This window comes from Zea mays, chromosome 2 (assembly GCF_902167145.1).
Source record: "Zea mays cultivar B73 chromosome 2, Zm-B73-REFERENCE-NAM-5.0, whole genome shotgun sequence".
NCBI lineage: Eukaryota > Viridiplantae > Streptophyta > Magnoliopsida > Poales > Poaceae > Zea > Zea mays.
In genome coordinates this window covers 6,893,360-6,907,447 of record NC_050097.1, presented here as the reverse complement: position 1 = coordinate 6,907,447, position 14,088 = coordinate 6,893,360, and the positions used below count along the sequence as shown (strand labels likewise).

Here is a 14,088-nt window from a genome sequence, read left to right as displayed (position 1 = left end):
GCGAGGGGGGTCAGCAGCAGGCTGTTGGTTGACGATGTTGTGGACTTGCTGCTGACTGCGGCTGTCTCGACTGGAGTCTGGCTGCGAAGTCCTTGTCCACGTGCGGCTGGACTGCGGAGTCTGACTGTTGGGTTTCCGTTGCGACTCGACCTTGCGCTGGTGGAGCTCTTCGGATTTGGCATATTTTTCGAAGAGCTGATATAGCTCCTGCAAGCTCTTGGGTGGATCCCTGATACAATGGCTGTAGAGGACGCCGGCCCGAAGGCCATTGATGGCGTAGTGGATAGCGATCTGATCGTCGACAGAGAGCAGCTGTGACTTGAGTGTTAAGAACTTGCGGTAATACTCCCGCAGAGTCTCCTTTTCCAGCTGTTTGCAAAGCGAGAGCTCGGCCAAAGCGTCGGTGTCTGGACGGTACCCTTGGAAGTTGAGGAGGAACTTGTCCCTGAGACTTCGCCACGAATCAATGGACAGCGGGGGCAATCTGGTGAACCAGGTGAGTGCTGGGCCCTCTAGGGCGATGATGAAAGACTTTGCCATTGTGGCGTCGTCCCCTCCGGCTGATGCAACGGCGACTTGGTAACTCATGATGTATTGCGCCGGATCGGTGCTGCCGTTGTACTTGGGGTATGCCCCCGCTCGAAAGTTGGCTGGCCAAGGCGTCACTTGCAGGTGTGGCGCCAGGGGACTTCGCTCGTCGAGGTAGTTGATCCCTTGGAATGGCGCGCCGTGCTGGGGGGCGTAGTCATGCTGGGGGAAACGCGGGTTCTCCGGCTGCGCCCGGTGCTGCAGGGGTTGGCCGTGCTGTCGGCCGAGGTAGCCTTCGCGCATGTCCTCCGGCTGAGCGCGTTGTTGGAGGGGTGGTTCTTGCTGCAAACCGAGGTGGCCTTCGCGCTGCATCAGCGCGATCTCGCGCTCGAGGTCTTGGGCTTTCTGCTCCTCGTCGCGTATCATTTGCCGCACTTTGGCTAATGCGGAAACACGTTGGCGCTTGGCCTCCAGTATCTCTTTCTGCCTCTGGAGATTGCGGTTCCTGAGGCGCAGGGCGCGCAGCTGCAGCTGTTCTTCTGTAGAGACGCCGAGGGCCTCACCATCCTCGGTGAGGTCGGCGCCTTCCAGTGGGGCGAAGCCTGGGGGCGGCTGCGACTGTCCTTCGGTTCCGCAGGTGCGGAAGGTGTCGTCTTCGCCGGTGTGGGGAACATTGTCCTCAATGGGCTCTTGGTGGGTGGATTGGGTGAGGGCGAGGGCCTTGCCCTTTCTTGCGGCCAGCAGTGCTGCCTTCGCAGCCTCGTCAGCCTTGGGGTTAGCTCTCTTGGGTGCCATCGCGGGTGGTTTTGTCGTAGCACGAACGGTGGGCGCCAAATGTTGGAACTTGCTCTCTGCTGCAAGTGGGCCAACGGGGGTGAACAATGGCGACAACAGGGTTACGTGCACGGGGGCAATAGCTCTGTTGATCTAGCCTCTCACGGGCACTGTGCGGGGGTATTTATAGGTGTCTGAGTGCCCAGCGTCTTGTGTTAAGGACGCATGTGCCCTCAGACGCCTAGTTTATCCCCGGAATATTCCCATAAAGCAGGGTTACAAGCTGTAATTACAAGTTTGCCTTTACAAGTCAGGCCCGTAATACAGAGGCGGCCACGCGGGGCCCGTTACAATGGGCCGGATCACACGTGGGCCTTGGGGCTGAACGAGGCCGCGCCGTGTGAGGTCGTCGCCGCAGGCCTTCGTCAAAGCGCCGAGTCCTGCGAAGGGTGTCCCTGCCCGCTTTGCCTCCGGCGGACCAGCGGCTGCAGCGAAGGCCTCGAGCGAAGGGTGGCGTCTTTGCCTTCGCTCCAACAAGATTGCACTTGGTATACCCTAATTTAAACTATTGTAATATTGTTTTGCTCTCGGTTCCACCACGTACAAATATGATCCTAGTATGGCCTGCATCATGAATCATACGCCTCTCTAGAAGGCCACGGCCGGGTGGCAAAACAATATATGTACACGTCTTCCGCCCGTCAAATAGAGAAGGCCTCAATCCATTTCCGTTTTATTCTCTAGTCGCTTCGCTTGACAAACGCACACCGCTTGCTGCTGCTGCTGCTGCTGCGGAGACACCGCCATTGACTTAAAAGCCTTGCATCCTTTCGTCGGAACCGAACCCCAGTGACTGTGAGGTCGCTTTTTTCGTCCTCCACTGGACTTTACAGCTTGGGAAAGTATACAGCGAACTGCTACTATTCGTCGTCGTCGTGTTCTTTGGTGGGCCTTTGGCTGGCCACACCCACACCGCGGGCATCTAGCTAATCGCCGCCTCCCGCGGGCGCGCCGCCCACAGCGAGCTCAGCGTGCGGAGGCGCTGGAAGTAGTCGCCGAGCGCCAGCAGGCCCCTGGCCGCCTGCCGCGTCGTCAGGATCTTGTGCATCTGTTGCAGCGTCATCAGCCGGAGATGGTCCGCCTGCACAGCACAGCATAGCCGAGCAGAGACCCGCACGGGTGAGCCACAGGGACACCACACGTCCACACGACACGGCGCGTGCGTTCCAGACCAGGCCCTGCGTTTGCGTTCCATCCATGGAGGAGATGGATGGACGGTTACCTGGGTGACGAAGTTGACGAGCTCTTTCAGCTTCTCCACCGCAGTGGCCATCTGCAGCATGTAGGCGTCGGGGGCCCCGAAGGGGTCAGCCTCGGCGGTCAGGATCTCGGCGAGGTTCTGCTGTAGCTTCTCCATGCCCTGCGACAGCGCGTCCTCCGCCTGCGTTGACGTGTGCTGGAGGCCGCCCACGAGCATGCGCTGCGCCTCCGCCAGCGGCTCCAGCTGCGGGCTCAGAATCTGCGTTCCATCCACCAGCAACATCCGTCATCACCAATCACCATGCAAGACGAAATCACTCGCGTGCGTTCTGCCGCCGGTGGTGGTGGTGCCGTGGTGGGTGGGTAATGTATACAGGTAGCCGGCCACCTTTAGGACCTCCGACGGCCTGAACCCGCCGATCCAGAGGAAGAACCTCTCGGCGGGGGTCTTCCACACGCCCGACATGACGTGGAACACGTCCGCGTTGGCGGCCAGCGCCTTGATCCTGAAGAGGTGCTCGTAGTTGCTGAGCCCCGTCTCCACCAGCAAGCGGAGCTCCAGCTCCGACGTCTGCTGCCCCTGGAGCGCCGACATCAGCTCCGCCGTGTGCCGCTTCTGCTCGTCCACCCAGTGCCTGTATTCGATCTCGAACGCGGCGACGCCTGCACGCATGCACAGCAGTTAGAGTTAGAACGCGACTGCATGGGACAAGACAAACAAAACAACGTAACCAGCGCTTGATTGCCCGTCCTTGAGAACGATCAGCGCAGAGCCTGACCTGGATCGATCGACCCTGTGTATCCGAGAGCTGGGTCTCCCATGCTCCCATTTGCGTACGCGCCCTGCAGATCGCAGATCAGCATGTGCACTGGATCAGCCAATGCAATGCAACGCTGAGTACTTGATGGATGTTACCTGCTGCCGTCGAGCCCGTTGAAGCTCCAGCTCTAGCTGGGCCAGCTTCATCCGGCTTGTCTCTAGCTGCTGGATGTAGGCCTACCGCACAACACAACAGAAGAATTGGCGCCAACGGTTAGAAGACACATAATAATAATCAGGCACTGGTGGTAGCCTGCGTAGCAGCATGGTTTACAGCACCGAAAGACCTTGTGGCCACCTTTTTCCGCAGGCGACTCTTCCGAGCAGCCTCCCTGTTCTGCGCGAGCCTTCTCATGACCTGAGGGGGGAGGGGATCGATGTGAAACCATTTCATTACTCTTGCAAAAAATAAATCAGGGAACGACAGTTCTTCAGACTAAGAGATTATCCTCGGTTGCCACTTGTATCATAATTAATACAAGTACGTACTGCTGTATTTATTTAAGAAAGACTAGACGTGCTATGCATGGCAGTCAGATCGAAGGACAAAAAAGTGAAAATTAAGATGCTTAAGATTATGTACCCTACCGTACGTACCCTCTCTGGCGGCCTGCTCGTTTCCTGATCCGTACTCCTCTCTGGCTCGAGTGCTACCTGTGGAACATCTTGTAGCTGCACGAAGGTCACCAGCATGCATGGCATCATGAACGTTGTTCTTCACTTTCGAGTCAATAGGTAGGCAAAGAACCGACGGATGCACGAGAGCACTCACCCTGCTTGTCTCGAGCTTGGTGTCCGCCTCCATGACGGTGGACGCGCTGCAGGTGGCGTGCCCGCCGCTGTCGACCTTGAACGGCTCGCTGCTCCACATGCCCATCACGGGCGCCGGCCGCCCGTACCCCATCCTGAGGGGCGCCGGCGCGAACTGCGCGGGCGACGCCGCCGGCGTCATGTACTGCGGCGGCGAGGCGGAGCTGGCCACGGGGCAAACAGAGACAAGAACAAGAGCCGGCGGGCCGGGAAGCGCTGTGAGTAACGACAGACGGACCGACAGAGCACCAGCACCGTTGTTGAAGGCTACTATGCAATAGTAGAGTATGGAAAAGAAGGAGGGTGGGGGAAAAAAGGAAGGAAAAGGCAGCAGGCTAGGCTTTCTTTCTTTCCAACTCGGAATGGAATGGGTGCACCGTGCACGCAGGCAGCGGCAGCGCCAAGCAAAAGGCAAAAATATGCGATGCTCTGCTCTCTCCAAGCAAGCTAGTGCGGGCGCCCGCCGGCCGGCGACCACTTTGGGCAAAGCGGAGGCTGACAAATGATGGCATGATGATGGGTGCGTGGCGCGCTCGCTGAGATGACGTGACGGCGCGCACCAGTCTCAAAACCCTATGGTCGTCCACGGACACGACATAACAGCTGCCTTGGACTGGATCGGGAAAGGCAGCGCAGCGGCATGGGAACTGGGGAGCTGTAGCTGGTGCAGGGACGACGTGGTGCGTGGCAGGTTGACCAGCAACATGTACATGATAGTACGCAGGATAAGGTCTCGTGTGCATGCCGATCTACTCGCGATAGGCCGGTAAGGTAGCTAGCCGCACCATGACTGGCCTAGCTCGGCCAGGTACGCACCACCGGCCGACGACGACCGGCGGTGGCGCTATCCGGCCAAGTATGCATCTCTACCCTTAGCTTGATTGGCAGGACAGGACAGGACGACAAGGACAGCCATTACTCAGTAGCAGAGGTTAATAAACAGGTGAGTGTGGCGACAGTGACGGCGATCGGCTCATCAGCCATCGTACATAGCGTGTGTGTGTGGTGGGGCAGGGGCTCCTCTCGTCATGGGCTTTGGCTGGCCAAAAGAATGAAAAGAGGGGTTGGATTGGATTGGATTGGATGCCCCCCCTCAATTATTGGAGGCTTTTACGGCAAAGGCAGGTTAGTTAGTTTGGTCTCTGCTCCCTCCATCCAGCACACAGGAACCAACCCTGCAAATAAAAAGCAGTGGTCGCCGCCCTTCGTCATCTCTGTAGTAGCTGAACCCCACCATCCAAAGTATCCGGAACACCAGTGTGCGTCAGTGCGTGTGCAGTGGTTTCCGCCACGCGTGTAGGTAATATATCAGGGACGCAATTCTAATGCTGTACAACCAACCAATCAACCATGCCGTGCAAAAAAAAAAAAGAACAAATCCCTGCAAGTTGTATGTAGTATGTGCTCAGTGTGATGCTGATGAAAAAGGAAATGTCATAACAGAACCAAAGGGAATGTCTGCATGTGGCTTAGCCAGTGATGAACGCTGGTGGTGCGCAGCGCACACACAAACCACTCGCCACTTGCTTCGTTCAACTCAGCACCAGGCACAGCAGGGGTGGGGTGGCTGCCAGTGCACTATTTGACAAACAAGGCTCTCGGCTACTTTCCGTTAGGAGGTCAACTATCAGAGGACCGGTCTCAGCCAAAGGCCAAGGGAGACCTGATGCAGAGCTCACCGTGGCGTCATGGGCTGCCAAAAGAGACTGTGCTGACGTGTGTGCTGTTCAGGAACGTCGTCAGCCGTGTGTGTGACTTTGCGAGAGAAAAAAAAAATCAGTGTAACCGGCCTGTGGGCTAATAAAGCAAGGAAAGCCTGGGGGTGCCTGCTTTTGGAGAGACCTAAAAACAAAGCATCCCGCTTGGTGCAGAATGCATTTTGCTCCCGACTGATGATTCCGATTCCGAACGACGGTAGCCATCATTTTTCCCCCTCTCTCTCTTGGATTTCGCTTTGTTTGTTTTAGCCAGCATGATCTCAGTCTGGACGCACTACTCTCCCACTTGCACCGCTAAGAAAGAAAAAAGAAAAATCTAGTAGTATTCAGTTTACATCATGATGTCATATGTGGTACCCACAGGGTAAGGAAATCTAACGCAAATGGCACTAACGGAGGCTAGTTTGGGAACCTCATCGTCGTACGGATGGTTTTTCATTTTTCCGATGAAGTTCATTTTCTCTTATGAAAATAGGAATCTCTTAAAAAATAGTTTTTCTAAATTAACCTTAATTAGTAGAACTATTAGTGCTAGTGGCACCAGAGCTATTAGCTCTCTCTCTCTTTTTCTGCTTCAGTTGACTCTGATTGGACACTCGTCAGAACATTGGCGTTTCTTCTATCATTCTATGCAACATATAGACCAAAAAAAAAACATTCAGATGAGGAAACAGGGGGGGGGGGGGGGTCTCACCTTAGCTTGTGGAGGTTGAAATGATCTTCAAGATATCCGGAGTAGAGCTCCATCATAGCATGCTCAAAACGATCTCCCTTAGATCAACACTTGTCACTAGCTAATCACCTCGCTCGCCACATGTCTGTCAAACAGAAAGCAGCAGTTCGATCATGTACCAAAACAAGAAGAATACTAGCTGAATGATCCGTTCGGCGTGAAGGCTCAGCATCTGCTCTTAGGTTGTCTAGTGTCGGATGAACATGCATGGAAGGAATATATGGTCTTATTAGAAGAAGAAGAAAAAAAATATACTGTTAACAAAGATACGCACACACAAAAAAAAAATACAGACGCTTGCTCTGGTTGCTTTATTCGGGTGACGATATAAAGGTTCTCGTAAACTCAGGTTCAGAAGCGCCGTTCCAGACTTACTGGAGGAGCCAGTAATAGTATGATCGGTTATTCGTTTTTGTATCCTCTCTCAGCAACTTGTCAGCCATCCAGAGTAGGAAGGCAACGACAAATTGAGCATGATGATTAAACTAAGGTCCAAAAAAGTCATGCAGTCGTATTTAGATTTTAGAAGCACACACAGCAACTGAGAAGCTAAACATGCAAGTGTTAGGCCCAGGAAACCATGCCTTGTTGCTCTCAAGTTTCAACCTGGCAGGAATTAACCAAGAGAGAGAAACAAGCAATATTTGGCAAGTTCTAGGAAGAACAGGATTTACTTGCTCCTTGCTAGAGATCATCATATCAACAGTTCAACGCACACTGAACAAGCAAAACCAACGAAAAAACTAAAGTAGGAAACTTAATACCTGGTTGAAGTTGTTTCTTCGGATAACGGAGGCCGTCAAATCGCTGAACACAAGGTTTATTAGGTTACGTTTCTCACAGCACAGGATGTGCTCTAGCGTCTAGCCCAGCTTCAAAGGACACTCACTACCAGTTGGCTGGAGGAAGTGACGCAGGGCTATATAAGAAAGCCAGCCGCGTCCCCTTCAAAAGCTAGGAGGAGCCAACAGCCAAGTATAAAGCGCTTTTAAGTATCTAATATTATCACCTGGGCCTCATGCATGCTTCCCGACGCACTAATTATTCTTTGCGTAAACTAGTTGGATATGCGCGAAGTTGCTTGCGCACAGGAACACATGATACGCGTCCACCATCACCTGACACTGGAAAAGGTATTCTCAGCGTGGTTCTTCTGACAGAGAGGAAAGATGGTAACTTTCATGTGCAAAAGAAGCTCGCATTGCAGGCATCACAGTCACACTCGGTTACTCGGAGAGATGGACACATTAGGTGCAGCCGTGCAGGTGCCCAATAATTTCAGTTAGCACGACGGATTGACAGTGTGGTCTGGAAAGGCACAATTCCAAGTAGTTTCCCACGTACATTGTACTGCAACTCCACCTCGCAAAAGGCTGGCTGGATAGATAACATTCACCAGCGTCACTCATTAGGCAGAAAGGTGCACGCCTGTTTATATAGATATACTTATTATATAGATTAGGAAATTTTGGTGCGAAGGGGGACTTGTTTTGGCACAAGAGAACTCATGCAGGCGAATGGTACTTGCATTTGTTACTCACAGATACAGATGGTTCCAAGGAGGACACCACACCAGTAGGTCCACAGCAATTATTTATACACTGATCGAGCTTATCATGACTTGCGAATGGTACTTAAGAAGGACATGAGGAATTAAGTAATGCTTGCTGTTGTGATGACCCTATAATAATGGGTGTCCCGTTAGATTCCATGCATGCATGCATGATGCAAGTAAGGGACATCACTGCTAGATTCACAAGTTGGTCCATGCATGGTGGAACTTCCCATTTCTGGGGCATCATCCCTCCTGATCACCACCAGACCTCCTCAACCTTCCCAAAAAAAGAAGCCTCCTTTACATCTTCCTCCTCTTCTTCTTCTTTTTGTTGTGCTCCAATGCTCTCCGATTCCTCAGTGATTTTCTGCAGCTGCTGTGGTGGTGTCTAACATTTTTTTTCCCGCTAACCCAGCCATGTCGATCGATGCCCGGTAGTCTTGTTGAGAAGGAACACACCGTACGTGTTGATCAGTCGATTATACAGCAGAGATTGGAATGCAAATAGCTCGGTATTATTTGAGTCGTCCCACTGCATGTCCGCAATCATTGCCCATATCGTCGTCTTTCCGAAAGCAGCAGGAAATTACACTGCATAATAATCCGATCCAAAACAAAACAGAACGAGGAGGAACATACTACTACTACTAATTCTTCTTTGCCTTAAGAAAAAAAAAAGAAGGCGCAAAAAGAAGAGGAGCCTTTCGACGGGCAGCCTAAAGAAGAAGAGATAAGATAAAAGCACTATGAGTATGAGGGATCGGTTTAGTAGAATAATTAGGGGGGGGGGGGGGGGCAATAATGATGAAGCCGTGCTGCTAATATATGAAAACTGCTGTGCTGAGCCTCCATGCAAGAAAGGGGGGCGGGCCATGGTTTGCTGATGATGCCAGCATTATTGAGGCTGTTCATGCAAGTCTACATCAGCTGGGCCTGGGCGTTTTCTCTCCCTCCTTTTGGAGTGATGAGAAAGAATGCGTTGCAGCAATGGTCGCGGGCTGTGGCTGCTTGATTCCTTCGTCGCCTTGCCTTCCTTTTTGCCCTGATTGGTTTGCGCCCTTCCTCTTTTTTTTTTCTTCTTCTCCCGGCCTCCTCTTTTGCCCGCCTTTCCGATGTTCATCATGTCCTCCTGTGCGAGTGCGATTTCAGGAAATGTTTCTGGTGACAAGCTGGGTACACCACTTGCAGGCTGCAGCTGCTGCCTGATTTCAGTCTTTCGCCCTCTCTCCTCTGTGCTGATCTGAAGAGGAAGAAAGGAAAAGGAACATGCAATTTTTCAGGTTTCTTCGCCGTCGAGGATTCTCCGGTTGGCTACCGCCTTTCGGCAGGCAGCGGTAGATAGATTGGAGAAGCGGAATAATAAGAATTTGGCTTGACAGCATCTGATGCTGCGTTGAACGACCTGGTGGGAGTGGGACCAAACCTGTCTGGGCTTGGGTGGTTGGCTACCTTTCAGGTTTCTTCTGACAGGAGGGACAAGATACTCTGGAAAGTTGCCATGCAAACCTCCTACGTTATTTTAGACTGCATTTGCAAATGGCAGTGGAAAGTAGCACACGAAACCTAGTATTGATCGGTGAGTAGATGCATGTGGCGTAGACTGACGGCGAGCGATGGCTTTGCTGCAACTTGATACCATGACCTTCCATTTGTGCAGGATTAGTATAAGCAGAGAACACGACGACTTGACTATTGGCTTGTACCATGGGACGATCCTCTGATGCCCTAATGCTGTTTTCACAGCGAGCCTGCAGTTGTTGCAGAGGCCCATTGTGAGGCGTCACGTCTTGTCAAGTGAACTGAACTCGTTCAGAAACAAAATGCGTCTGGTGGTGGTCGCGCGTTTCTTTCTCGACAGGCGGGTGGGCGGCATGAGCAATACGTGTTGTGGCACACGCTTTCTTCAGACGGCAGGCCATGGAAATCTTCAGAATTTGCTAGTGCCGTATCGCTACCTACAGTACAATTAAGTTATTTCTAGAGAAACCGTCCATCTGGCGAGCGAAATCGCTCACTTGCTCCCCGGCCTTTAAAGGTCTGTTCATTCAGCCTGACGCGAAGCTAAAAATGTCTCAAACTCTGAATCCGGCCTGCAGTGCCGTTGCGATGGGTGGCATCGTCAGTCGGGCACGCAATCTACATCTACTCAGCAGCATGGAGGAGAAGGAGACGCAAGCTCGACTCAGATAGCTGGATAGGATAGGCTGCGCGGCATTACTTTACTGTCCATTTGCATAGCTAAAAAAAGAGAGAGCCTAAAAGAGACTATCATGGGTACGAAGGCGTGCATCTGCAGAGCTGCTCACTGGACGAAGGAATAGGGCATTTCGAGTTGGAACACTTATCTGCTGTCAGCAAGCACACTATGCAGCGCCAGTAACCCACTGCACCCTCTCCTCTCTTTTTTTTTCTTTCTTTCTCTGAAGCTGGCAAGCTGCCAACCTATTTGTGATGTACCATGCTCCACTAGATCCAATAATTTATGCAGGAGAATGGAGCAGGCAATTTGTGGTGAATGTGCTATGGACAATTTTCTGATTAAATTCAAATTCGAGCTTTGAGGATATATAGAAGAACTTCTATTATCCATGCGAATACTGATAAATCCGAATTCGACCGTCAGCGGATGCATGTTAGATTATGAAATCGGCAAAAATCCCACAATTTCTATAGAGATTATCCGATGTAGAATATGACATCAGACAATTTGCTCATGGTTTAGGTTGTTGTTTGAAAAAAGGAATTCAGGATTTTAAAAAGAGTTTGTTGTTTGAGAACTCTTAGTTTGTGATATCGTTGTTTGGATACACCCATTACTCATGTCATTGGGATTGAAGGGGAAAACTAACCCTTGGGTGAACAGTTCTCAGAAGTATAATAATTTCCTTGTGCTTTTTTGACGAGGTGCTTGCACGATTTTTTCATTCAGTTTGGTCGGGGTAACTGCTTTTAGTTCAATGACATAAATGAATGAGAGTTTTTCTTCCTTCTTTTTTGCGAGGAATAGTGTTCTTATTTGTAGCTGCAGATGTAAGCACATCTTAATGTGACGTGGTCTCTCTAAGGCATGTACAACCCTATTAAATGAAAAAAAATCAAAGGATGTGTTTTTCGTGAAGATCCCGTCTTTACATGACTCTCTCTATATATATTATTTCTTAGCTATATTTATGATATAGGGCTCTATGTTATATTATATAGTCTCTTAAACTGTGTTTTCAGAAACTGGTTTTTAGAAAGAAAAAAAACTAGGGAAAAGTGTTTGGATTCACCTAGTTTCTTAAAAACTTGTTTTAACCGGGGGAAACGGCTTCTTGTTTATTGAGAAACTGAGAAACTAGTTTTAGCAACTAAATTAAAAACTAATTTGTTTGAGACCTTTCAGCTTCTAATGTCACACCCGGATCGACGGTCCCAGATGCCTCCTCTAACCAGGCTGTCAACCCGGCAGCGTCGCCCCGCCAAACAACGACGAAGCTCATCGTCTATGCCCCAACCCCATTTTCCGGTGCCCATACCACAATTGCGACTAGCTACGTGATGCGGACAAGAAGGCGAACTGGGCTATGGCTAACTTACCCCCGTCACGGCAAGGTCGTGGTCAGGCAGCGACAATGGCGGGCGCGGTGTAGGATCTAGGACACCGGCTAGAGGGGGTGAATAGACGGTTTTGACTAAAATAAAAAACACTAGAGAAATTTAATCAATATGACAAGAGGTATAAATTCTCTAGTGACAACAAGTAAACAATCTATGAGAAACAACTATGGTAATTGTATACAAGTAAGACAATATGCGAAATACTAATTACTTGCACGGTAGTAAGTAATGCGAGAAGAGAAAGACACTAGATTTTATCACGTGGTATCAGAGATTTGCCGATCACCCCTAATCCACGTTGAGGTGGACTTCAAGCTCTCACTTGCTCCTCTATCAAGACACGGCTTGATCTTTGAGCCAAGTGGACAAGAAATCACTCAATACCTTTTTTCCACTAGCGCCGCCTTTGCCGCTCCAGCGAGGTAGGCGCGAACCCCTCACAATCGACACCGTGGCTCCTCATAAGGCAATAGGAATTTCCGCCAATACTCACAAAAGATGTTGGTCCAAATAAATTCATGTGAAGTAATTCCAAAGGCCGATGAGTAGACATTTGACTCTTATTTGGATGAGTATTTGCCACTTGCTTCTCGGCTTGACAAGAGCTACACAATTTGTTCTTCTCAAATTTCACATCTTTCAAGCCACGAACTAAGCCATGTTTGGTTAAACGATTGAGTTGCTTCATTCCAATATGACCAAGTCTTCTATGTCATAACCAACCTAGTGTGGCCTTTGAGAATAAACAAGTTGTGAGCTTTGCCTCACTTGATAAAAAATAAACAAGATAAAGATTTTCATATATAAACCCTTTAAACTTAAGATTGCTACCATCAACACTAGAGATAATAACATCATCAATGGCGAAATTGCAACTAAATCCTAAATCACATAATTGAGCTACGGATAGTAAATTAAAATTCAAAGACTCAACCAAGAGCACATTTGATATGGAATGATCATTCGAAATAGCAATTTTACCCAAACCTTTAACCTTTCCTTTGCGATTATCTCCAAATGCGATGTTATCGAAACTTGAGCAATCTTCCTCACTCGTTTGGGTGAACATTTTCATATCTCCGGTCATGTGTTGAGTGCATCCACTATCCAACACCCAATGATTCCCTCCCGCCTTGTAGTTCACCTACAAAAGGATATCAATTTCTTTTAGGTACCCAAATTTGCTTGGGTCTTGGATGTTAGTGACCAAGGCCTTTGACACCCAAATAGCTTTCTTCTTATTGCCAACAATTGAAGTACCAACAAATTTAGCATGAACACCTTTTGCATTATGAGAAAGAACATAACAATGCTCAAAACAAGTGGAGGATACATTCTTTAGCTTAGGACAATCCTTCTTGATATGTCCCTTCTTGTGACATTTGTGACACACTTTGTCACATTCTTTCACAAACAATGTATTTTGCTTTACAAAAGCATTCTTTCCTTTCTTGAGAACATATCCAAGACCCTCACGGTTAAGTGAGCACCGTTGACTTCCCAATATGAAATCCAATTTAGCCTTTCCACCATATGCCTTCTCTAGATCATGGATTGGAGCATTCACTCTATCTACTAATACTTCATTCTCAATAATGATTTGTGATTCATCACGAGCAATATTATCATTTATAAGAGAAATTTTGCATTTATCACAAATAGAGTTAGTAGGTTGTGGTTCACTTGTAGGACTATCAAGTAAGTCACAAGCGACTCCAACATCCTCGGTGACCACCACAACTTCATGCACAATAGATGAGTTTTAAGCTTCCGCAAGCTTCTCACAATTCTCTTCTAGATCGTTGTGAGATGTCTTGAGCTCCTCAAAAGACACTTGGAGGTTTTTATACAATTCCTTCAAGGTCTTGAACTTTTCTTTTTCTTTGTGCATGTAGTCATCGGCCTCACCTAACATTCTAACAAGATCATCATATGAATAGCCATCATCATCAACATCATCAACATCTATATCATTTAAATCGGTGATGATTTTTACCTTAGCATCTCCCTTTGCCATGAGACAATGAGGGGATGAGAAAAGTGAAGGGGTTTCCTTGATGGCGATTCCGACATTAAGCTTGGATGAGGTGTCATCATCATCGTCGTCATCCGAGCTATCATCCGAATCCCATTCAACTATGTAGGTTTTGTCATCTTTCTTCTTGTTATAGAATTTCTTCTTCTTTTTATCATCTCTATTTTTGCCCTTCTTCTTCTTGTTGGGGCAATTCATGGCGATGTGACTGGGTTCCCCACACTCAAAACACTTTCTATCATTGAAAGCATTTCT

The 14,088-nt window shown here is 49.3% G+C and overlaps 1 protein-coding gene across 5 annotated transcripts; it reads right to left on the bottom strand.

The window, feature by feature from the left end:
- Positions 1-1,855: 1,855 nt before the first annotated feature.
- Positions 1,856-7,564, bottom strand: LOC100502433 (uncharacterized). Of its 5 annotated transcripts, none has more exons than XM_008670352.3 (10): positions 7,408-7,564; positions 6,605-6,728; positions 4,155-4,356; positions 3,971-4,054; positions 3,681-3,740; positions 3,479-3,559; positions 3,342-3,405; positions 2,951-3,225; positions 2,585-2,821; positions 1,856-2,443 (listed from the first exon to the last, which is right to left on the bottom strand). In XM_008670352.3, exons 2-10 carry the CDS (start codon positions 6,658-6,660, stop codon positions 2,285-2,287), a joined length of 1,218 nt encoding a protein of 405 aa, XP_008668574.1. In that variant the 5' UTR covers positions 6,661-6,728; positions 7,408-7,564; the 3' UTR covers positions 1,856-2,284. The 5 variants fall into 5 exon arrangements, with proteins under 5 accessions (XP_008668574.1, XP_035820884.1, XP_035820885.1 ...); XM_035964991.1 differs by having other exon boundaries at positions 6,605-6,830; positions 7,408-7,563; XM_035964992.1 differs by having other exon boundaries at positions 3,980-4,054; positions 6,605-6,830; positions 7,408-7,562.
- Between the last annotated feature and the right edge of the window lie 6,524 nt (positions 7,565-14,088).